Source organism: Gymnodraco acuticeps, unplaced genomic scaffold, assembly GCF_902827175.1.
Source record: "Gymnodraco acuticeps unplaced genomic scaffold, fGymAcu1.1, whole genome shotgun sequence".
NCBI lineage: Eukaryota > Metazoa > Chordata > Actinopteri > Perciformes > Bathydraconidae > Gymnodraco > Gymnodraco acuticeps.
In genome coordinates this window covers 847,083-870,989 of record NW_022991381.1, presented here as the reverse complement: position 1 = coordinate 870,989, position 23,907 = coordinate 847,083, and the positions used below count along the sequence as shown (strand labels likewise).

At 43.9% G+C, this 23,907-nt stretch overlaps 2 protein-coding genes across 5 annotated transcripts in view; one reads left to right on the top strand and one right to left on the bottom strand.

The window, feature by feature from the left end:
• LOC117563109 (MAGUK p55 subfamily member 5-A-like) overlaps window positions 1-23,907 on the bottom strand; it is a 56,750-nt gene that overhangs the window by 27,287 nt on the left and 5,556 nt on the right. For 2 of the 4 annotated variants that reach the window (XM_034241274.1, XM_034241275.1), the window contains exon 2: window positions 442-722. In XM_034241274.1, coding sequence (XP_034097165.1) covers window positions 442-621 — 180 coding nt within the window. In that variant the 5' untranslated portion in view covers window positions 622-722. Of the gene's footprint in view, window positions 1-441; window positions 723-1,341; window positions 1,404-9,801; window positions 9,819-23,907 lie in introns of those variants that run through there. The other 2 variants (XM_034241277.1, XM_034241276.1) reach the window with 2 other exon arrangements.
• The window catches only part of LOC117563100 (protein Daple-like), a 72,724-nt gene continuing 51,889 nt past the window's right edge, over window positions 3,073-23,907 (top strand). The window contains 1 exon segment of the mRNA XM_034241263.1: window positions 3,073-3,756. Within this exon segment, the coding sequence (XP_034097154.1) occupies window positions 3,073-3,756 (684 nt within the window).

Sequence of the window (23,907 nt, the reverse complement as noted above, 5' to 3'; positions counted from 1 at the left end):
GGCAAAGAGAAGCATTTGACACAAATCACACCTAACATTAGCTACCTTTAGCTTAGCCGTGGTGACTGTAGTTCCTTTATAGCCTAAAGTTACCTTGCAATTGCATTTATGTTCAACAATTAAAAGTGGTGATATACGTTGAGATTTTCCTGCTGAACAAAACGTGGAAGTATCAGAAATGTGTGTTTACTTAAGGCCTTATTCAATATTCCTAAATCCAATGTAAAAATCTCAATGCTTTTTGTTGAGGGAGAGGTTAGCGATGCTAACTTTGGGGTTAGCCTACAAAAATCCCTGTATCACTCTATAAGAAAGTAACAAGTGTGTGTGTGTGTGTGTGTGTGTGTGTGTGTGTGGTGTGTGTGTGTGTGTGTGGTGTGTGTGTGTGTGTGTGTGTGTGTGTGTGTGTGTGTGTGTGTGTGTGTGTGTGTGTGTGTGTACCTGGTGCTGTCGTATCCTCTCCAGCTGTGCAGATCTTCTGACCGGTAGTGTTCGACTCCCCAGCTCTCCTGGACAGTCCACAGCCATCTCCCTATGCTGTCCTCCCCTCAGCTCTTCATCTCCTCCCCCTCCTCCCTCTCCCTCTCCAGCGACATGGCCGTTCAGATGGGAGGTTGTCATTGTTGGTGTGTGGATTACAGGGTTGTTTGGGTAATGTTTTCTAAATATCAGTGAAATCTAGGAGGGCAGCTCAGCAAACAGGGCGGCCATGATACCTTCAGCTGTGGAGAAAGCAGAAGAAATATGTCATTATTTATCAATTTAATAAAAAAGCTTTGCTTTTACACAGAATATGACCTTCAATTTAAGTAGGAGGTTAAAACATATTAACACACATATGTGCATGTGTAAATGATGCACATGAATCTAAAAAGGTAAAATAAGCTAGAGAATAAATACAATAAAACTGAACAGTAAAAGTAAAGACAGAAATAAGACACACTTAATAAATAAGGGACACAAAACGACAGAGAACCAGTGGGAGTATTTCTTATGTGGAAACTAGTGTGTGACATTCAACATCCCAACATTCCTCCAACATTGATAAGATCACATCAGAAGAGGAAGTGTCCTGAAGGCCATTTAGCGGTGCTACACTATCAGACCCAGGTCTGGTGAATCATGACCATTAGGGATCCATTTACCTGTGACTATCGAGTCTGACATGACAAACACAGGATGTACGAGTGTTTAGTACTCCAAAATGAAAGTTTCTTAAAAAATAAATGACTCTAAAGAGGACATGTTATGCTCATTTTCACATGTATGTTATTTTTGTGTCCCTCTCCTGTGACATGTTCACATGCTTAATGTTCAAAAAGCTCTTGATGTTTCTCATACTGCCTGTGCTGCAGCACCTCTCTGCTACCCAGTTTCTTGTTAGCATTTCACTGCTAGCTTCTCAATTTAGCTGCCACCTAGCCCCTGCTTAGCAGCTCGTAGCTAGCCGCTGCTCCTCTGTGCTGCTGACATGGCTCTCTGGAAATACTCCGCTCTGCAAATGTGGAATCTTGTCTGCCACAACACTCCTAACTGCCTCACTACAATACAATCACTTGGACTCCTTTGCCGTCTCCACTATGTGCATAGGGCTGCACGTCGCAAGTTTGTCAACTCTGACCATGACATCCCCACCACACAGACAGACAGGCGGTCCGTCGCACTTCGCCGACGTCATCAGAGCACACCCTACGTGCATAGCTGTAATCTGAGACCTCTCAGCTGTATCAACGTCATCAGCCCATTCACCCCCTCTGCCTCAACAACTACAAACAACAATGCAACATTCATGCTGCAGAATGTGCGATCACTGAACAAAAAAGCACCTCTGATCAATGACATCACTGATCATAAACTTCATTTCCTCTGCTTAACCGAAACATGGCAAACTGGACAGGATTTCCTATTACTCAACCAAGCCACACCTCCTGGCTATGTCTACCTCCAAAAGCCCCACTCCACTGGTCAGGCGGTGGGCTGGCTGTAATATACAGGGCAGACATCTCGATCAGAGAGCTTCCTGTACCCAACACCACCTCACTTGAATGTCTTGCCTCTCTATCTGGATCTGCACAGCTCCAGGCTGTTCTTATATATCGCCCCCCCCCCAAAGCCTCAGCCTCTGCCATCTTCCTGTCGGAACTATCTGAGCTACTCACCTCAATCTGCTCCATGTCCCCATCTACGCTTGGAGACTTTAACATTCATGTGGACTCACCCTGTTGCACATTTGCCTCTGACTTCCTGGCACTTCTGGACTGCTTCAATTTTGAACAGCATGTCCATGATCCCACCCATGCCAAAGGCCACACCCTGGATTTGGTATGTACCACTGGCACAACTGCATCCCACCTGCAGTGCCTCAACCTGGCTGTCTCCGACCATCATGCCATCCTGTTCACTGTGCCTATCGCCCTCCCCAGACAGCAGTACTGCGGGCAATTACGGACAATTGTCCTGCGGACAGGAGCTTAAAATCAGTGAGCGCACCAGCCATAACCAGCCTCATAGCTAGCCACCTGGCCTCCAATCCCCCTGACACCTCGGTTGATGGACTGGTAGCCCAGTATAACACTGCTCTCTCCCTGAGTCTTGACTCACTTGCCCCCCTCATTACTCGCACTGTCTCCTTCACCCACTCAGCCCTCTGGTTCACCACCAGTCTCCGTGCCATGAAAGCCTCTGGCCGCCAACTGGAGCAGCTCCACATAAAATCTGGCCTCACAGTCCATCTGGAGGCGTATAGAGAGCATGTCAAATCTTATAAGGACGCTCTCTCAAAAGCTAAGGCACCACTACTACTCCTCACTCATCGGTAACCATCAACACCACCCCTGTATGCTCTTCTCCACCATAAACCGCCTACTCCGCCCAATTGACCCCCCCAACCCAGCAGACGCCCCCCGAGCTTTGCACCAGGTTCCTTGACTTCTTTGAGGACAAAGTCAACTCCATCCACCAGGAACTCCAGGCCTCTGCCCCCATCCCATCCACATTCCACACGACCTCCAGTCACTGTTCGCTCAACTCAACACCTGCCTCAATGTTGTCTCTCCTCCTTTACACCAGTGGATGCCACACAGGTTACCAAACTTGTCTCAAAAGCTAAGGCTACAACCTGCTTCCCTGGTTCCCGCCGTCCTCAAGATAGCAGCTGTCACTCCCATCGTCAAAAAACCTGGTCTCGACCCCGAGGACCCCAGCAACTTCCGGCCGATCTCCAACCTTCCTTTTCTTAGCAAGATCATGGAAAGAGCAGTTGCTGCCCAACTCCACCATCATATGTCCGACCATGAGCTCTACGAACCCTTCCAATCAGGCTTCAGATCCAACCACAGCACAGAGACGGCCCTTATTAAAATAACCAATGACCTTCTCACAGCCGCCGATTCAGGCCTCGTCAGCATCCTTATCCTCCTGGACATCTCCGCCGCATTCGACACAGTCTCCCACACTATCCTACTCAACCGCCTATCCCTCTACCTTGGCCTCTCTGGTACAGCCCTCTCCTGGTTCCATTCCTACCTCTCCAACAGGCAACAGTTTGTGACCATCGGAAAATCCAGCTCTCCCCCAGCCCCTGTCAACCAAGGTGTGCCGCAAGGTTCGGTGCTCGGCCCCCTTCTATTTAACATCTACATGCTCCCTCTCGGTGAAATCATCCGCCGACATGGTCTCAACTTCCACTCCTATGCCGACGACACCCAACTCTACATCAGTACCAATCCATCATCCCAGCTACCCCCACTGTCACTTGTCAACTGCCTCCGCGACATCCAAGCCTGGATGTCAAAAAATCTACTTTTACATTACATTACATTGCATTTAGCTGACGCTTTTGTCCAAAGCGACTTACAATAAGTACATTCGACCAGGAAGACACAACCTTGAAGAAAACAGAATCATATAAGTACATCAGGTTTCATAGAGCCACACATTTCAAGTGCTACTCAACTGGCTTTAGGTAAGCCAGTCCTTTATTAGTATAAAAGTGCTTCGTTAATAGTTCTAACGCTCGAAGTGGAGTCGAAAGAGATGAGTTTTCAGTTTGCGCTGGAAGATGTGCAAGCTATTTGCCGTCCTGATGTCAATGGGGAGCTCATTCCACCATCTTGGAGCCAGGACAGCAAACCCACGTGTTTTTGCCGATGGGAACTTGGGTCCCCCTCGCAGCGAGGGCGCAGCGAGTCGTTTGGCTGATGCAGAGCGTAGTGCACGCGCTGGGGTGTACGGTTTAACCATGTCCTGGATGTAGGAAGGGCCAGATCCATTCACAGCATGGTAAGCAAGTACCAGTGTCTTGAAGTGGATTCTAGCAGTTACCGGAAGCCAGTGAAGGGAGCGGAGGAGCGGAGTGGTGTGGGAAAATGTAGGAAGGTTGAAGACCAGACGAGCCGCTGCATTCTGGGTGAGCTGCAGAGGTCGGATGGCACATGCAGGTAGACCAGCCAGGAGGGAGTTGCAGTAGTCTAGGCGTGAGATGACGAGAGCCTGAACCAGAAGTTGCGTCGCTTTCTGTGTCAGCTGGGGACGTATCTTCCTGATGTTGTAAAGCGTGTATCTGCAGCAACGGGTTGTAGCAGCGATGTTTGCAGTGAAGGACAGGTTGTTATCTAGGGTCACACCCAGATTCCTTGCAGTCTGAGTCGGGGGAAACAACTGAGGTGCCGATGTTGATTGTTAGGTCAAGAGTGGGACAATCTTTTCCCGGGAGGAAGAGCAGCTCAGTCTTGTCAAGGTTGAGCTTGAGGTGGTGAGCAGACATCCACTGAGAGATGTCAGCTAGACAAGCAGAGATGCGTGCAACGACCTGGGTCTCTGAGCGGGGAAAGGACAGAATTAATTGGGTGTCATCAGCGTAGCAGTGGTAAGAAAAACCATGCGGGCTAATGACTGATCCGAGCGAGTTTGTGTACAGGGAGAAGAGGAGGGGACCAAGAACAGAGCCCTGAGGGACCCCTGTAGTTAATTGACAATGGTCGGACTCAGACCCTCTCCAAGTGACCCTGTAGGTACGGTCTGAGGTATGAGGTGAGGAGGGAAAGAGCAGAGCCTGAAAACTCCATGTTTTTGGAGAGTGCGAAGGAGGATCTGATGATTCACCGTGTCGAATGCAGCAGACAGGTCCAACAGGATGATGACAGAGGAGAGGGATGCAGTTTTGGCAGTGTGCAGTTCCTCCGTGACAGCAATGAGAGCAGTTTCTGTACTTCCCATTGTAAAGCGTCCTTGGGTTTCGTGAAAGGCGCTATATAAATTGAAATTATTATTATTATTTTCACCCTCTGTCTGAAACCAGAGCCCAGTTTGCTCTGATTGGTTAGCTGGCCGGCTCTGTTGTGATTGGTCAACTGCTTAGAGATGTCCCCAACAGTTAGCCTATCACGTATGTGTTGGAGCACTAGCCAATAGAAGCGAGTGTTACATAGAGATGTCATTATGTTATGGAAGTAAACAAAGGAGAGAAAACATGAGGCAAAGGTGGCCAAAACAGCTGAAAGAACGGATTTCTCCCAGCAGACATTTGGACTTTTATTAGAAGAAAAACACATAAATGACATAATGAACAAGTGTCCTCGTAAACTAGAACGGTGAGCCAGCCATGAAATTCAGCCAAAAATAGTAAATACAGGAAATGATCGCCTCTAAAAGAGTAGTTTTATAAAAAAAAAAGCTTTTTGATAATATTAATTCCGTTTGACCTAATACATATCAATTAATGTTAACATTTGAAAAAACACATTACAGTCAACAGTTAAACAACATTGCACAGCTTATATGATTTATCAGGGTGTGTCGGTTTTGTTGGATCAGATTTGAATGACAAAGAAACATGCTAACTGTGCCAACAGTGACAGTTGGACAACTTTATAAACCCAGAGCGGCAAGAAGCGCTCCGTTCCCAGCTGAGCGCTTCACCTTTAGTTTTTGTATTTGCAGCGTTTTTGTTTATACAGCACTTTTAGTAAACGCTGCCCATGTTTAATCAAGTTGGTGAAAGTTTTTAAATGCCGTGCATGTGTTGTCAAGTTTGTGAAGATGTTTCTTCATTTGCATGTGTTTTGGCACATTTGTGTTTTAATATTTGCATTTTTCCTGGAGCTGCAGCTCATTCCTCCTTTTGTGTTGGGCCGATTTTTGCACCCGTCGGTAGGGTTGGGTATCGTTTGAATTTCCACGATTCTGATTCCGATTCTACTTTTCGATTCCGGTTCTTAACGGTTCTCAATTCCGATTCTTTGAGGGGCAGGGTAAAAAAATGATACATGCTTCTTCCACCAAAAAAAATTACATTTATTCGAGAAACTTTTACACAGGTTAGTTTACAGTAATATTCACATTAATCAGTCTGTTTATATTCACTACTATGTAACTGTAACCTGAGAACCACTGAAGCTACAACAGTGCAACAGTCCAACTTTTAAAGGAACCCCCCCCCCCCCATTTAAAAACAGTTCTTGTTGAGAAAAACAAGCATATCTGCCTTCTCAGGCATACCGGGAAGAAATGTTTGAACATTTTAAAGTAAAATGCTTCAATCTGGTGCACTTTAAGCAGAATTACTAGAGACTAGATCTAGGGGGTACAACTCTAAACACCCATATGAAAAAGATCGGTTTACATTTGAATAATTAAATAAGTATGTGAACATAACCAATAACCTACCATAGCCAATAACAAATACATGTAACATATTTTATTTTTGTTGTTCATTCATATCTTATTTTACTTTTTTATTTATGCATATTTTTTTATCTCTCCAGTTTAAAACGATATGTCTGGTTTACTGTCCTATACATTGGAATGATTTCAAACCTGTTTTATCCCAATAATTATAAAGGAGTGCCTTGGAAATATGTGTTTACATAAATTGTGATCAAAACGTTTGAGACCCACTGAGATAACTTAGACTAAAGTTAACTATCTAAACACTTGGAGTCTTTTACCTCACTGAGCTGTAGTTATCAGCCTCTCAGTCTGACTGGAGAGGACTCTCCCTCCACATTATTGTAGAAACATCTTCTTCTTCCGTTAGAGCAGCTAGCACCAGATGCTAATAACAACAGCGCTGGTACCGGTGCACCCTCCCTTTCTCCCTCGCTCGCTCCCACGCTCACTCGCACTTTGGCTGTGAGCTGCGGGTGCCAGATAAGCCAACATCCCCCATTTTCATCACTTACAGCGCCCATCGTACAAGGCAAATGAAAAGTGTAACTGAGATGAAAAGGGTGTTACATTTACTTAATTATGAATGTTGTTACATCAAGGCCGAAAATTAGGATGAGCACCAACGGTCAAAACTTTTGTTTTCCTCCCAGAGCTGTCAGCGCAGCGCCTCCACAGATCTGGCGCCCTAGGCGAACATCTCTAACGCCAGTGCAACGGGCCGGCCCTGGTCTCAGGTTACGGCCCGTACACACAGCAGCTTTTGGCGATTTATCCACCGCTTCCAGCGCGTCTCCACCCATTGACTTTGAATGGGGATGACGTCACTTTCCCTCGCTTGTCGCCGAACTGCATTGTGGGGGGGCGAGGCGAAGATTTCCAGGATTTCCAGGATGTTCAGGATTCCAAAGTTGAACAATGTTCAACTTTTGAGGCTGAGCTGGCTGCGACAGCCAATCAGATCCGTTTATGCAAATCTGACAGTTCAAGCGCTAGCCAATCAAACCGCGTGCAAGCTGGGAGAACCAGACCCGCAGTTCATTTCTATATTCCACAAAAATGGAGGAGAAGTTAGTTATTGCGGTAGCAAATCACCCGGTTCTTTATGACCAGTCCCTATTTACTTACCGGAGGAACCAGGCATGGAGGGAGGTGGCAGAGACAGTGGGTGAAACTGGTAGGTTTTCGCTTGTTTGGGGATTTTATATCCAGTTTACTTCGTTGCTAGTTTACTTCGTTGCTAGCAAGCATAGACAGTATCATTAGCCAGCATGGAATGTAGCATAAAATAGCACCATAGACATTAATCTCATAAATGTTCAAAATGTTAAAAGAAATAGTGGAGAAGAACCGGGGTTTTTTGCTTTGTATGTCGGGGGCGGGAGATTCATGTGATTGGTTGTTGGTCGCGAAATCCCCAAGCTTTCAGACACGCCCAGCTCCAAGACTTTCAAGATTTTTGAAAAGCTGCTGTGTGGACGTACCGTTACGCTGTAGGAAGTGTAGGTACAACGCTAAATGTCCTGCCCCGCCGCAGTCATACAGTAGGCTACGGAGAGCAGCGAGAAACATTTACTCAGGCATCGAAAAGCGGAACCGAAATTCACATGTCCAAATGATGCCGTTGGAATCTAAATGTTGGAACCGGTTCCGAACCGGAACCGGTTCTCGGTACCCAACCCTACCCGTCGGCCACCGTATAGAAGTGCAAATAAACAAAAAGTGGGGGGAAAAAGTATTATCCTTTAATGACTACGAAACTGGTGCAGACTGACTGACCAAACCTGTTGACCTGCTGGTTTACAACCTGAGCTAATGCTATCTGAGCAACTAGTTTACTGGCTGTCAATTCACAATGAATGTTTTTACCAATTAGGATTCATTGGTACACTCAGGGCCGCCCCTTCCTACAGGCCAATCACGCAGGCTGCATGGGGCCCCGCCTTGCGCAGGGGGCCCCGCCCAGAGGGCCTCAGCTGCTGTGCGCCGTTCTCCGCTCAGTTCTCCGCTCAGTTCTCCGCGCACCCCCCGCGAGAGTGAGAGATTACAAGGGGAGCACGTGTGTAACCCGACACCGTTGCAATAGTGCAGGTGAAGAGATGTCGGTGAAAAGACAGTTTCAGTCCGGGGCAAGCAAGAGGGGAAAAAAAAAAAACATGAAGAAACTAGAGCATCACTCGAAGGTGGGTTATTGTATGAGTCAAATGTACAACTTGTGAATGTTGTACATTTTAAGTCAAATTGCCAATTGCCATATTAAAACATCAGCTGCAATTCACGACATGAAGAAGGCAGTCTCTGCAGAGCATACAGGCTAATGGAGATGCAGTTATTTCCAGCATTCTTTATTTAACATTCATTCAAGTATGTGATGCCTTTTATCTGCTGATGTACAGGAGGAAGAGTGATACCCTGTCTGTCTAGTTGGCTTACATAACAGTTAAAGTTTGCAGCCTAAAAAACATGGAGCATTTTTTCCCCTTTTATTCATTTTTATGTCAATTTGCACATTTCATGGTGACGCTCAGCCTCTCCCCTTAAGACAAGGCAAGGCAAGTTTATTTATATAGCACCTTTCAACACAAGGCGATTCAAGGTGCTTTACAAAAATGAAAGACATTCAGACAAAGGCATTTAAAAACAGTAAAAGATAATAAAAGAAACATTAAAAGAAAAATCCATGAATAAAAAGTACATGAATAAAAAGTAAACTTTTACTCCTAACAGTCATCATGTCAACCACAACACAGAGAAATACTGATAGAAATGTATGTGTAGTTGTTGATACATTGCTGACAGAGGGAACTACATTTGAATACAGATTTAAGAAATATCAGTTTTTGAGCATGTCATAAGCATGTTTTGTCTTGACTATATTACAACTATATTATGATAAAATAATATATTTATATCATTGAATTGATTATGATTATTATTAGTAGTAGAAGTAGTTTATTTGCATTAATTATATTTTAATCTTTTTGAGGCTAGTATTTGGCAGGAAATGCAGACGTACCTGTAAACGCATACTGAACGACATACATGCACATTTACCATTTACCTCACTGTATACAAAAGTAACTGTGTTGATAATAATAATAATAATAATAAACAGGAATTATATTTGCAAAGTACTTTGTTTCCAAAAAATTGTTCACTCCTGTCGGTTGGGGGGGGCCTCATCTCACAATGTCGCTTGGGGCCCAAGTTGGCCAGGGGCGGCCCTGGGTACACTAACTAGTTCAACAGACTAGTTAAAAACCACTAAATAATTAATGACTCAGGTGCTTTCGCCCCATCTTAGTCTTCTAGCTCTTTCTGTTATGTAGTTCAGAGACAATTACGTCATCACAACCCCCCACTCTGCACACATAACCATGACAACGGCTTTGTCATCAGCCTGGTGGTCCCCCTGACACACACACACACAAGAAAGATAAAAATAAACAGGTGAGACAGATGGATGCCTTATCTTCTGTTCCCACAATAACAACAGCACATTGATATGCTATCTCACACACACCCACACCGCCCCACACCCACACACACACACACACACACACACACACACACACACACACACTCACAGCACACACACGACACACAGCAACACACTATCTACACACACACACACACACACACCACACCACACACACACACACACACACACACACACACACACACACCACACACACATCACACACACACACACACACACACACACACGACACAACACACACACACACACACCACACACACACACACACACACACACACACACACACACACACACACACAACACACACACACCACACACACACACACACACACACACACACACCACACACACACACACACACACACACACACACACCCACACACACACACACACACACCACACACACACACACACCACACACACACACACACACACACACACACACCACACACACACACACACACACACACACACACACACACACACACACACACACACCACACCCCCACTGAGGTCCCATGATGCAGCAGTGAGGAATGCCAGGCAGGGCTGGAAATTAACTTTTTTTTCCTCAGTGTCCCACAACTGTCCCGAATTCTACTTGGTATTGTCCCGGATATAACCAGCAGTGTCCCAAATTTAAATTTGTATCGTCGCCCCCCCAATTATGCAGAATACATATAATTTGATACTTTTTTGTCACTTAATCATCACACCATAGACTCTGGTCCACCATGTAAGTTTAAAATACTTATTCTTTTAAACATATGAATATTAGTCTGATCTGTTGCCTCTCCTAGAGTAGAAGGGAAGAGAGTTGTTTTGAGACATGTTTTTCTATTGTTTCTCAATATCCAGACTAATTTATTATTGTCATGTCAACATTGAAGAATTCTGATTTGTATTTTTTAGGGATGCACGATATTGTTTTTTTGAAACCGATACCGATAACTTCCTGCTTCTCAAGCCCGATAATAAAAAAAAAATGACGCCACTAATTATTTTAACGCGATTAACGCATGTGTATTTTTTTTTCCTCGGCCGCCCCGTAGTTTCAGAGCGCATCGAGTTTAAAATACCATCTACAAGCTGATGCTGACAGCCCCGCTCCTGCCGCCCGCTTGTGGCAGACCACACTTCCATGCTCACCGGCAGGCACCGACTGGCCATCTGGAGGACCGGGGAGGGTGTGTGTATGTGTGGCCCGAGCGAGCGAGAGAGAGACCTTACGTGCATTGTTGTTGTTAGCATCTGGTGCTAGCTAGCTGCGCTAACGGATATACGGCGCTGTTTAAATGAAAACAGAGGAGCGACATTTCGCCACAACTGCGCCGAGCACTTGACTTTATGCAGGAAGCCAGACAGTGGGACATTGTACGAAAAGTCAGCACACTCAGCACGGATAGTGCGCAACATGATTGCAGCGTCCAGGCAGCTCCGGTTCGAGCATATGCCTTGAGTTGCACATAGCTCCAACGCCCATACCACCGACGACATGTTTGTTTACTGTCCTGGCTTCACGGCCGCACACCATTTACGTCACAGCCAGGCACGAGTTAGGGAGCGCTGGATTTGTGAAGAACTCCCCTCTTCCTAAACCACTAATACCACAGTACTGGCAAAACGGGAGGAGCCGAGTGAAAAACAAGCGCCCCTCATCCCAATCCACCCACACCGCAGTATTTTTTTCTTTTTTTTTACCCAAAAATATATTGTATATTATCGGGGCTATTAATACTGTTATCGGGTTTATCGGGATGACGTCATAATTCCTAATATCGGACCGATAATTATCGGGCCGATAATTATCGTGCATCCCTAGTATTTTTCAATTCAATATGGTATGGCTGTATGGTCTCTGCGTTTTATGATCGGAACCCTCTATCTGGCAATAAAAGTGGTATGAATGATAATAAAAAAACAGAAGTTCCATAATACAGTTTAATAAATGTATCTGTTTTCAGTTCTAATTACAAGTTATCCTCACAAGTCAGTAGTACTATAGGAATATAAATTGATCTTCTATCTTCATTCATGAATGTCAATCATCTTGCTCTCACTCATTCACCCACCCCCCCCCCACAAAAACAAACAAAAAAACAAACAAAAACAACTGGAACATTACTCTCTCTTAACATGACACATTATTCTCATACCAGAGTTGATTGACAAACTAAAATTACCTTGCGACCAGGGGCGGATCTACCGGGGTGGCATGGGGTGGCAACTGCCACCCTAAACAATAGCCTTGCCACCCCAGCTGCCACCCCAGTTGGCATCTTGTTTTGAAAGAAAAGTTGTTGCTCATCGGACATTTATGAGAGAAAGTCTCTAATGTCCGAGTGCAAGTGAATGCAGCACAAGATGCACGTCATGTAACCCCTCCCCCGGTCCTGGCGCGAGAGTGGAAATATGATTGATGGCGAATTCATTTGAACGGGACGGCGCAAAACGAGAAGCCTTTCGGACCCAAGCACTGAAGGAATGAGGTATTTGCGGTCTACAATGACAGAGAAGAGAATGTCACGTTTGGCTGTACTCAGCATTGAATCAAAACGCACTACAGCTGTTGATCTTAATACGTTTGTGAGGCGTTTTGCTGAACAAAATAGTAATCGCCGCATTCAGCCGTAATAGACATGCCAACTTGATGCTCTGCTCACGGATGACTCGATGAGAATAACAAACTGTTAAGATGACGACCTTGTATGCGTGTATATATTTTTTTCTTTGAGGGGGTCTGCCCCCCAAAAACAATTGTAAGTCCTGAAAAAGTAAAATAAGACGGTGTGTGAAACTACACTGCCCAGCCAACAGAAAGTAACCACTTTGATTTAACTAGGCCAGTAGGTAAGGACCTTCCACTGGATAATAACTGCAGCGATGTTTTAGCTGAATACACGTTTTTTAACCCTAACTGATGCAGTTAGTCACTTCTTTAATGTTTGTTCTTTCTGATGTAAAGTCAAGGTTGTAACTGTATATCAATAATGATATAATTACTTGTTTTTCAAATTTGAAGGAGGGTGAGCAAGCATCTTGATGAACATTCATCATTAACTCCTCCAAAAAATAAATATAGTTTATTCAATAATAAATGAATATGTGAATCATAACAGTTATTCACTATATCTGTAAAGCGTCTTTGAGCACCTGTAAAAACGCTAACAAATTACATCTATTATTATTATTATTTATTAACAGTGATTGACAGCTTATAGGAATAATATGATAGTTAATAGTATCATATTCATTCAGACAAACATCGATGAGACAGTTAATTAATGTACTTATTGCAGCAGTCTGCATAGATTTGGAACCCCTGCTGGTCTAAGAGTGAGACAAACTCATTCAGTTATTGTTCAGTTAAAATTCATTAAATTACGTCTGCCACCTTGTATGTAAGGCTTTACTGATGTGCCACAATAATATCACCTATGTGATTGAGTTAAAATATTAATATTGTGGCTTTCCAAGTTAACATTGATTGTAGGGGTGTAACGGTTCACAAACATTTCGGTTCGGTAAGTAACTCGTTTTTTAGGTCACGGTTCGGTTCGGTACGTTTTCGGTACAGCAGAAAAAATTATCACAAAACATTAAAAACATTTTTTAAATTATTATTAAACTGTGACTAATGTATTCAAATAAATACAAAATATAGTCAAATAAACATTAAGGTGCAGCATTTCGATGAACTGAAATAATCTGTATTTGAACTGTACTAGTACCTAAGCAGCCAGCTTGACATTAGGACTTGCTTGTCATTGTATTTTCATGTTGTTTAAAGAAAGATTAACTTGTCCACATTGCTTGCTGAAATGGCAGATCTGCTGGCACTAACAATGTCTCCTGCTGTGGAGAACACCCTCTCTAGGGACAGAGGTAAAACAAAACAAAAAAGTTTTCATTTTGTATAATCATTTTGTATAATCATTTTGGGTAAAGATGGCACTCAAGGGCACACTAGTGGTGGTGTTCCTGGCGGGATTTGAACTCACAGCCTTCCGATCTTCAGCCCACCTCACTATCCATTAGATCAATCACTACCCTCTCAAATGGAAATATGTGTTTACATAAATGGTGACCACACTGTTTGAGACCCACTGAGAACTTAAACTAAGTTAACTATCTAAACACTCAGAGTCCTTTACCTCACCTGAGCTGAGGTTATCCCGAGCTTAAATGACACACAGAGACCAATCAAGGGCTTTGATTTATGATCTCTATGACAGTGGCCATGTTGGCAGGCCACATCATGTAGACAGCCAGTCACCCTGTGTGAGGCAGGCCACTTAACGAGGCGAGATCAGAGCAAGGGAGCGAGGGATCATTGTCCACAAGTTAATCAATCGCAGATGGCGTCGTGGTCACGGACGAATACAAAAAAAAAAACAAAAAAAAAATTATAAAAAAAAAAAAAAAATGGGTCGCGAAATATACTTGGGCGGCCGTTAATATACCTGGGCGGCCCGCCCAAGTATAGTCTATGTGTGGGAAACCCTGCGTGTACCGAACCAAAGGGCCCGTACTGAATAATTTCAGTACGGGTACGTGTACCGTTACACCCCTAATTGATTGATAGGATTGCGATTTAAATCAGCATATACTTCTGTCAGGGGATGCCACCCCTCAAAATCTCCTGCCACCCTCTTGCCACCCCATGAATATTTGTCTAGATCCGCCCCTGCTTGCGACCCCCTTTTTAATCGTCACCCAATCTGACTGACGTTCTTGACCAAAAAAAATAAAACACTAAAAAAAGATGAAAAGCTAAATGATTAGCTAAATGCCTTACGTTTTTGCAGCTAAAGATTCTAGCCTGGTCACTGACTGGCTGACAAAGAAAATACAAAATGATCGGCTACACCTCTTATTCTGATCAACCGTATTTCACATCATTTTCACAAACTTCAAAGAAACATGACACCGCATTTTAGGACGTTTGTATGCATTGTAAGGCACACTTCAGTTGCTAGCGTTAGTTAGCGCTAGCTAACATTGACACTTAAGACAACTAACTTACCACAGTGGAAGACGATGCATCATGACCAGGACTTGGGATGTTTTCGTTTCGGGAGTCGGCAGAATTGGGGCTTGCAACAGGGGGCTGTTTATTCAACCACCTCAGCATTTCTTTCTTCTTTTTTAACTGTCATGACCGTTGCATTGGCGCGAGTTTAGCAGCAGTCAGCAGCAGAGTGGATGACGTAGAATGCATTCTATGATTTGACAGCCCAATGACTTTGCAAATAACACCCATTTTGAAGTTGACTTTTAATTTTTTTTTCACTGTCCCGAAATAGTCCCAGACAAAATAGATTTGTGTCCCAGTAGGAATTTGTATGGTCCCCGGGACATCGGGACATCGTTAATTGCGAGCCCTGATGCCAGGCAGCCCTGTGAACCAAATTCCACTGATGGGGGAAGGGAGTGTGTGTATAATATATGCCTGTGTGAGTGATCAAAACACTACTATAGAAATCTATCTTAGTTTAATTGACTTTATTATATATTGGGACCAATCAACATTAATTCAAATCCAGTCAAAGGGAGCAGAGCATCACTACTTGTATTACTTTTTTTGGACGGTCCCAGGTATAAGTAAACAAATGTTAGACTAATAAAATTGAATTGCTGATGCCCGATCAGGTTTTTTGTAACATCAAACACATTCTTGTAAATACCTCCTAAAACCCATAGAATGGAGAATGTTTGCTGCACGATTTGGAAAAAAATTGTTTTACATTATTATTGCATTGCAATATCAGTTTCAGAGTCACTATATTACTTGGATCTAGTGTTAATTTTGTCAGCTATTTTTTTAATTTAGTTTTAGTCTTAGTCCTTTGTTAAATTTCCTTTTTAGTCATATTTAGTCACCTTCATCCTGTTTTTATTTAGTCAAGTTTTAGTCGACTCATGCCCCGGCCACACGAGGACGAAAACGGCTAAACGCTAGGATTAACGCAAACGCAAAAAACCTTCCGTCCACACGCAATAGTCATGCGGATAGTGTCTGTCCACACGAGACAGCTCCGTTTAGCTCCAACCGCTGGAGAAGCTGCAGTACATATGCAGGAGCCTGTACGTGGCGCTGTAACTTCCTCCACAAAAGCAGCGAAGAAGCATGGTTGTCATGGTTGTCCTTCTGTTTATTCTCCGCGGTGGGGGCCGAGGGAACCGGGCAGAGTTTTTCGCCAGTCAACGTGTATTAAAGTTTAAACCTTCCGACAAAATTATAAAAGTGCCGGTCAAAGGTCTTCTTTGTTATTTATTGAGCTTTAAAACAAATGAATAACGACTCTATATAATATAATAATATAAATACACGGAGCCTCTCTTTTTCCTCCCTCTCTTCGGACAGCGCCAGTGTCTGTCTCATGCAGCAGCTGATCCAGTTATGAGTGACCCGGCCGACAGTAAAAATAAACATATTTATAACTAGTTTAGGTAGTTTGAGAGGTGTCTCCGTCCTGTCAGATTAGACTTCAGTCGCGTTTATGTCCATATCGAGAGAAAGATAAATAATCTGAATTCAGTTTGCAGTTTACTTTGACGCGGGGGTGAGCAGCAGAGGTGGGGAGAGGCGGGGCTATATTGCCTCATCATTATCAGAAAATTATCGTATAGGGCGTACACACGGAGCCGTTGGACCCCCCAGAGCGTTGCGTATGCCGTTCTATGCACCTTGGGACCCGTTATCGTTTCCGCAGTCGTTTAGTGCCGTATTTGGTCGTCCTCGTGTGGCCGAACGGTCTATATGACACTAAACAGTAACGCAAACGACCGTTTTCGTCCTCGTGTGGCCGGGGCATAAAAGTCTGAGCATTTTAGTCTTATTTTAGTCGACTAAAACAGTAACTATTTTAGTCAAGATTTAGTAGACTAAAAGTCTGAGCATTTTAGTCATATTTTAGTCAAAGAAAACTAATTATTTTAGTCTACTTTTTGTCAATGAAAACTGTCGAGTCTTTTTTAGTCATCAGATTATATAGAACATTTCAGTCAAACTAGTCTAGCCAAAACCAATAATTTGTCATTTTAGCATATATAAATAAATAAGATTATATCTTGTCCTTATTTGATGAAAAACACAGGTTGAATGATTAAGAAAGCAGCTTTGCAGAGAGTATCTGGTCAAGTTTGTGGTGTTTTTACCAGCTGTGTTATGGCCACATTGCTTCCCCTTCTGATGAAACAATGCATTCGCTTTTTTTCTCCGCCTCATTGTAGCGAAAAATGGGCCCAAATATCACATCGTTTCTTTCTCCCAAGCAGTGGTGGCTTTAGACTTTTTCGTTGTCAGTCATTTTGACTGACAGGATCGTAACATTTCCGTCATAATCCATTATTACCCCGCCGAGTACACAATTTATCAATCACTCGCGCTGACGGGGGGGTATTCGGTTAACGCGAGTGCGACCACTGCTCCCAAGCCCTGTTGTTGCCATTTTATTTTATGTTGAATAAGGTTAGTTAGACCATGAGTTAGACCCGAGTCTTCCTGACAGTTCATATTGTGCCGCTGCCCGGTGTAATTCAAATGTACCGCCGCGCGCACCACAGACACACAGCTGCTGCCTAGCCGCAGCACCGGAGATGGAACTGCTGGGAGAAAAACTGACTGATCAGAAATGTAACGTTATCTTTGATAATATTTCGTCTCCTCATTTTTCGTCAACGAAAGTAAAGAGAGATTTTGGCATAGTTTTTATTTAGTAAACTACATTTTCGTCTCGTCACTTTTCGTCGACGATATTGCATGATGATTTTGTTGCAGTTATTGTTTATTTCCGTCGGTGCCGTCTCGTCATCGTCTCGTTTTCGTCATGGAAAAAAAGGTCGTTGACGAACATATTTCGTCATTGTTTTAGTCAACGAAATTAACACTACTTGGATCGATAATTTGTATTCTCATTATCACTGAAAAATATATTAAGATGATAATTTAGCCTTTCACAAATATTGCACTTCCCGCAATTTGAATATTACATGTCATTTGACGCTTTTATCCAAAGCGACTTACATATACATTCAGTACTGTGGACAATCCCCACAATTTGGGGTGAAGTATCTTGCCCAGGGACACAACGACATGCTGACTGCAGTGGGACTCGAACTTGCCTTACCCTGTGATTCGAAGTCCAGCACACTACCCACTGAGCCACAGCCTCTCATATAATATTGCACTAGTCTCTCTAAAGACTGATAAAATGGCGTTTAATTGTGCAGCCCTATTTTCCTAATATCTTTGCTCAGATTACACAGAAAGTAGTGCGATGATGTTGGATGTTACATACACCAACGCGGTTCCAGGGCCGGTTCGGAGCTAGAGCCTGATAAGCACCGGTTTTTCCTGTTCACACCGCAGCGGAGCTGCCTCTTTTCTCTGAAAACCGGTTCTTACCAAGCACCAAACATTTTTCGGTCTAGAAGCAAGAACCGCATACGTCACGCTTACGTGGGAGGGGGACGAGATTAACCTGAGCTAACAGTTTATGGCGAAAACGGCAAATAAAAGTTGTAACAAGCAGCAGCGCTGAGCAAAGTGACTAGAACATAACCACACACTTATAAAGTCAGTTAACACTAACAAGGCTTCGTGTGATTCTGTTTATTTGTACCTTACTTTGACCATCCGTTCGCTGCTATTGATCATTGTGTAGAGTAGGCAGACATTTTGTATTACAACAGCTATCGGGTGGAATCAATACATGTCCGACTATCACAAGTAGAATCATAAGCAGCGTTTCCGCCAGGGGGGCGTCTTGCCGTCATTTGAACTCGAGCCGAGGGCGTCCAAAAAAATTAATAATTTGAGAGAAGATCGAGAGTTTTTATCGCTTGAAATTAGGAATGTCCCGATCACCTTTTTTTGCTCCCCATCCGATTCCGATCATTTGATTTTGACAATCTGCCGATACCGATTTTTCCCGATCCGATCTTTATGCAATGCATTAAGAGAAAAAAAAAGGTAACAGATAACGGCTGGTCATCCAACGCGATGAATTCAGCTATCTTGGCTGTTATTTTTTTGGCCTTTTCACTGTTCTGGGGCAGTTTCTCTTTCCTGAAAGTGTCGGTTGTTTCAGTGCCGTTACCCGAGTGGCCGCTGTGTACTCGTCGTGTTGTTTGTGTTTGTTTCTCAGTGGCGTATTAGATTGGTCGTGTTGAACGTAGCTCTGTTCTTTCCACCACGCGGAACCTCCGCCTTGCAAACATTGCATCTGGCTGTTACACTGCCTTCGCTTTCAATTTTATAATACTTCCAAACTCCTGACATTTTCTCTGTCCCGACTCCCGAGTAACTAGCTGAACGTAGCCTCTCGTTAGCTTACTGCTACTATTGGACACTGCGCCCTGCCCCGCCCTGTAGATTTGAGAGAAATAAGCAACCAGGTCTATGAAAACAAGCTCAAAAGAAGCAACACATTGTGTAATTTTAAACCAAAACTAACGGCCCGTCCACACAGCGGCGTGCGTTGAAGCTTCCAACGCTTCTGCCCATTCACTTTCAATGGGGTGACGTCACTTTTAGCCGAACTGCATTTTGGGAAGCGACGTGGAGCGTTGCTGCAGTGTGAGAAAAAGTTTTTAGAGAGTACTTGTCCATGGACAAGTGAGTTTGGCAATTTACTTGTCCGAATACATTTTTCACTTGTCCAGAATGGACATAAATTGGGGCCACTGGAATCTTCTTCTTCATCATCGTATTTGACATTTTCCCACGTTTTTTACGACACCGCTAACGTAAGTGAGCGGTAAGATTTTACTGCATCACACATAGGGTTGGGTATCATTTGGATTTGAACGATTCCGGTTCTGCTTTTCGATTCCAGTTATTTTCGGTTCTCGATTCCGGTTCTTAAGAGGGTAAAAATAAGTCCCATGACAAACTGGGAGAAAAATATATTTATGAAAACATTAAGTCAAATCTGTATTCCTATTTACAAATCACTTCATACTGTTTAATTTCTTACGGTTATTGAATACAATTATATAAAAATAATCTCTGCATTGATTAGTTAGTTCTAAATGGTGCAGTTTGAGAATGCACAATTGGCCCAGTCTCCTCTGATGTTACACTGCAAACTGCCTGTGAGACAACCACACAGTCTGTGTGTCCAACACATGTCCTGCAACACACATGCTGCAACCTGCCTGTGAGACAGAGTCCAACCACACATGTCCAACACATAGGCCTAATAATAATAATAATACATTATATTTATAGACTATAGGCCTAGCGCTTTTCTAAAACTCAAAGACGCTTACACATGTCCTGCAATACACACGCTGCAGCTGCTCACTGTTTGTAAAAGTAAATAAATAGTATTTTCATTTCAATAATGTACTTTCTATACCCTGCTTCATAAACAATACTGACATCCCTGTGCTCCTCCGAGTCTGGGGGTCCGGGGATGTGAGGACAGTAGGGATGTGCATCTCCATCACTGAGGCCGATGCGATGCGCATCTCGATACGTTGCCACGATACGATACATTAACGATACATTTGAAACACCAGGCGATGCGATACGATACGATTCACCCCTGTTGCGATACAGTTCGATACGATTTGATTCAACATTATGCGATTCGGTGCGATACGATGCGATTCAACACGATGCAAAAATAATGATACTTCAATTTGGTACGACAGAGGATTTTTGTTTTATTCCTTATATGCAGCAAATCATACATTAACAAAAAAGTGCTTTACATATTTGGTACTGCACATCCCATCATGCCGTTTATTTTTTTACCTTTAAAAGCTCTCCAGAGTACAATTGTATAACACCTCACAGTTAAACAATGTAAGGATGCATTGCTCATGATTAACAATGTGCAAATAACAGCTACCATAGAGCAATGCCCATACAGCTGCCAGCCTGATGTGCTTAACACTCATTCATAGGCTAACTCACCAGTGAGCAGAAAGCGGTGGGTTCTATATGAACAATAAATAATACAGATAACCTTTCACAAACAGGTATTTCATAACTGCTTACAGTGAGGAATACATTTAAATTATTATTGGCCGTCACAGGCTGCTGTAAACTAAACACCACTCTCTCTGACAGAACACCTCACTGAGTGATTTAACTCGTATGTCTAACTTTGAGGTTTCTCTTTTCAGCCGCAGACCCCATGTCGACTCTTTATGTGCGTCGCTAAGTTCCTCGTACTACTTGTGTACTTTAAATCGGCTCGGCATCGTTAACAATTTGCGAGCGATTTTTTAAGTTGACCGTCTGTGCCGCGCACATATACCATCAGGACGTTACTGATGGGGTGCGGCTGCGGAGTGATACTGTGTGTATGCAAGCCCGCATCTAGGACGGATCTATGTATCATGGCTGTAGACCTGTTAAGTAATAAAGATACCTCATACAAAGGTCTACGGATACCTTATTACTCTCCATGACCTGCGGTCAACTATATAGCCTAGCATAAAGGACTATTACACCGTCTTTCTTGAACAATCCGAAGTGTTGCCAAACGTTTGATTTGTAGGTATTTTTCGGTGCGCTGTGTTTCTCTTTCTCCTCGACTTCCGTGTGTGTTGATAACTGAGACTCTCGGCCTCCGTAGTGGCGAAGATATCAAAGATCGTATCTGCTGAGCGTTGACAAGATTAGGGGATTGTATATGAATGAATCGGTTTTTTACCGATGCAAAGACGCTACGCAATCGATGCATCGCGAGTTCAACCCGGTTCAACCCAAACTGTAGCCGATGTGCACTCTTTCAACCGGTGCACTCGCATCTTGAACGTGTATGCCGGTGCACCGATGCGAATCGGTGAATCTTAACATCTCTAGAGGACAGCGCGAGGACACAGACAGGGAGGCTGCTTCACTTCATAAAGGAAATGGCGGTCATTCGGTCAATATTAACAACACAGGAGCTAAAACGCTTAATAACCTTCATTATGTGTTAGAGAAAGAACATAAGAAAGTTTGACAAAGATGAGGCTGTTAAACGGGCAGCGGATCCTCTGTGTGTAGAAAGAGAGAGAGAGAGACGCTGAGCTGCACCGTGCAGCGATCAGCTGATACCGAGCATAGAGAGAGCTGCAGTCCGCGGGGCTCGGCCTCGCCTCCTGTCCTCACAACTCAAATAACAATTGTCCGGTCCCGGGATTGATGCAATTGTTATTTGTTCCTACTCGGAACCGAGTTTTGCTTCCCAACCCTGCCACTTATTATACATCCATGGTCCCGCCCCGCCCCGCCCCGCCTAACTGTACAGAAAGCGGCGAGATGCATTTCCTTAGGAATCGACAAGCAGAACCGAAACTAACATTTCTAAACGAACAATGGCGGACACGGACAATTTGCGGATGAGTTCTGCCTTTTGTAAACTGAATTTATCAATAATTTGTCAATAAATCAGGGCGAAAAACGTCACTTGTCCGCCGGACAAGTCAATTGAAAGATCTACTTGTCCGATATTGTAAATAACACGTCCCGGACGGTGGGACGTGTACTTTTTCGCACACTGTGCTGGCTTCAAAAGTTGAGCAATGTTCAACTTTTGACGCCTCGACGGAGGCGTCAGCCAATGAAATCCTGTTTATGCAAATCTGCCAGTACAAGCGCTAGCCAATCAAACCACGTGTATGCTGGGAGAGACTACGCAGGTCATTTCCTCATATTCCAAAAAATGGAGGGAAAATTCATAATAGCGGTAGTGAATCACCCGGTGCTGTATGATCAGTCTCTGTTCATCTACCGGGATACAAACCGGAGGAGCGAGGCATGGAGGGAGGTGGCAGAGACAGTGGATGAAACTGGTAGGTTTTCGCCTGTTTGGGGATTTTATATCCAGTTTACTTCGTTTTAACATTGCTATTGCTTTGTATGTCGGGGGCGGGAGATTCATGTGATTGGTTGTTGGTCGCAAAAAATCCCCAAGCTTCAGATACGCCCACCTCCAAGCGTCAACGCACGCTGCTGTGTGGACGCTCCGTAAGGCCTCAGGATGACTTTAAGACGTGAACATGGTACTTTTTGTTTTGTAACATTAAATAAAAGAAAAATATTTTATAAAAAAAAAAAAATTCCCGACCCCCGATTTTTTTCTCCCGAGTCCGATCAATTGAAAATCAAGTGATCGGCTCCGATCCCGTGATTGGATCGGGACATCTCTACTTGAAATGACGAAAAGGAAAAAGGACAAGGACATCCCTCTGTTGGAGGGGCAAAGGAGGGGGGGGGGGGGTGCTAGTGGAGCACGCGTGTGAACTACGAGCGCCGGAGACTCGCAGTGGCGAAACTGAGGCTCAGTGGTAAACTGTGGTAACATGAAGAGCCGTTTGGGAGCAGAAACAGCCGGCACTCAGAGCTAAATGATTCGGCTCACTAACGTAAAGAGATAGTATCTATAACGGCCCGTCCACACGGCGGCGTGCGTTGAAGCTTCAACGCTTCTGCCCATTCACTTTGAATGGGGTGACGTCACACTTTGCCTAACTGCATTGTGGGAGCGTTGCTTCGATTTGCTCGCGTTGCTCGCTTCAAAAGTTGAGCAATGTTCAACTTTTGAAGCTTCGGCGGAAGCGTCAGCCAATCAAATCATATGCCAGTACAAGCTCTAGCCAATCAAACCAAGTGCTTGTGTGTCCGGGGCGGGAGATTCATTTGATTGGTTGTTGGTCGAGTTTCAGACAAGCTCACCGGCAAGCTCCAACGCACGCCGCCGTGTGGACGCTGCGTAAGGGACGGCTCAAATAAA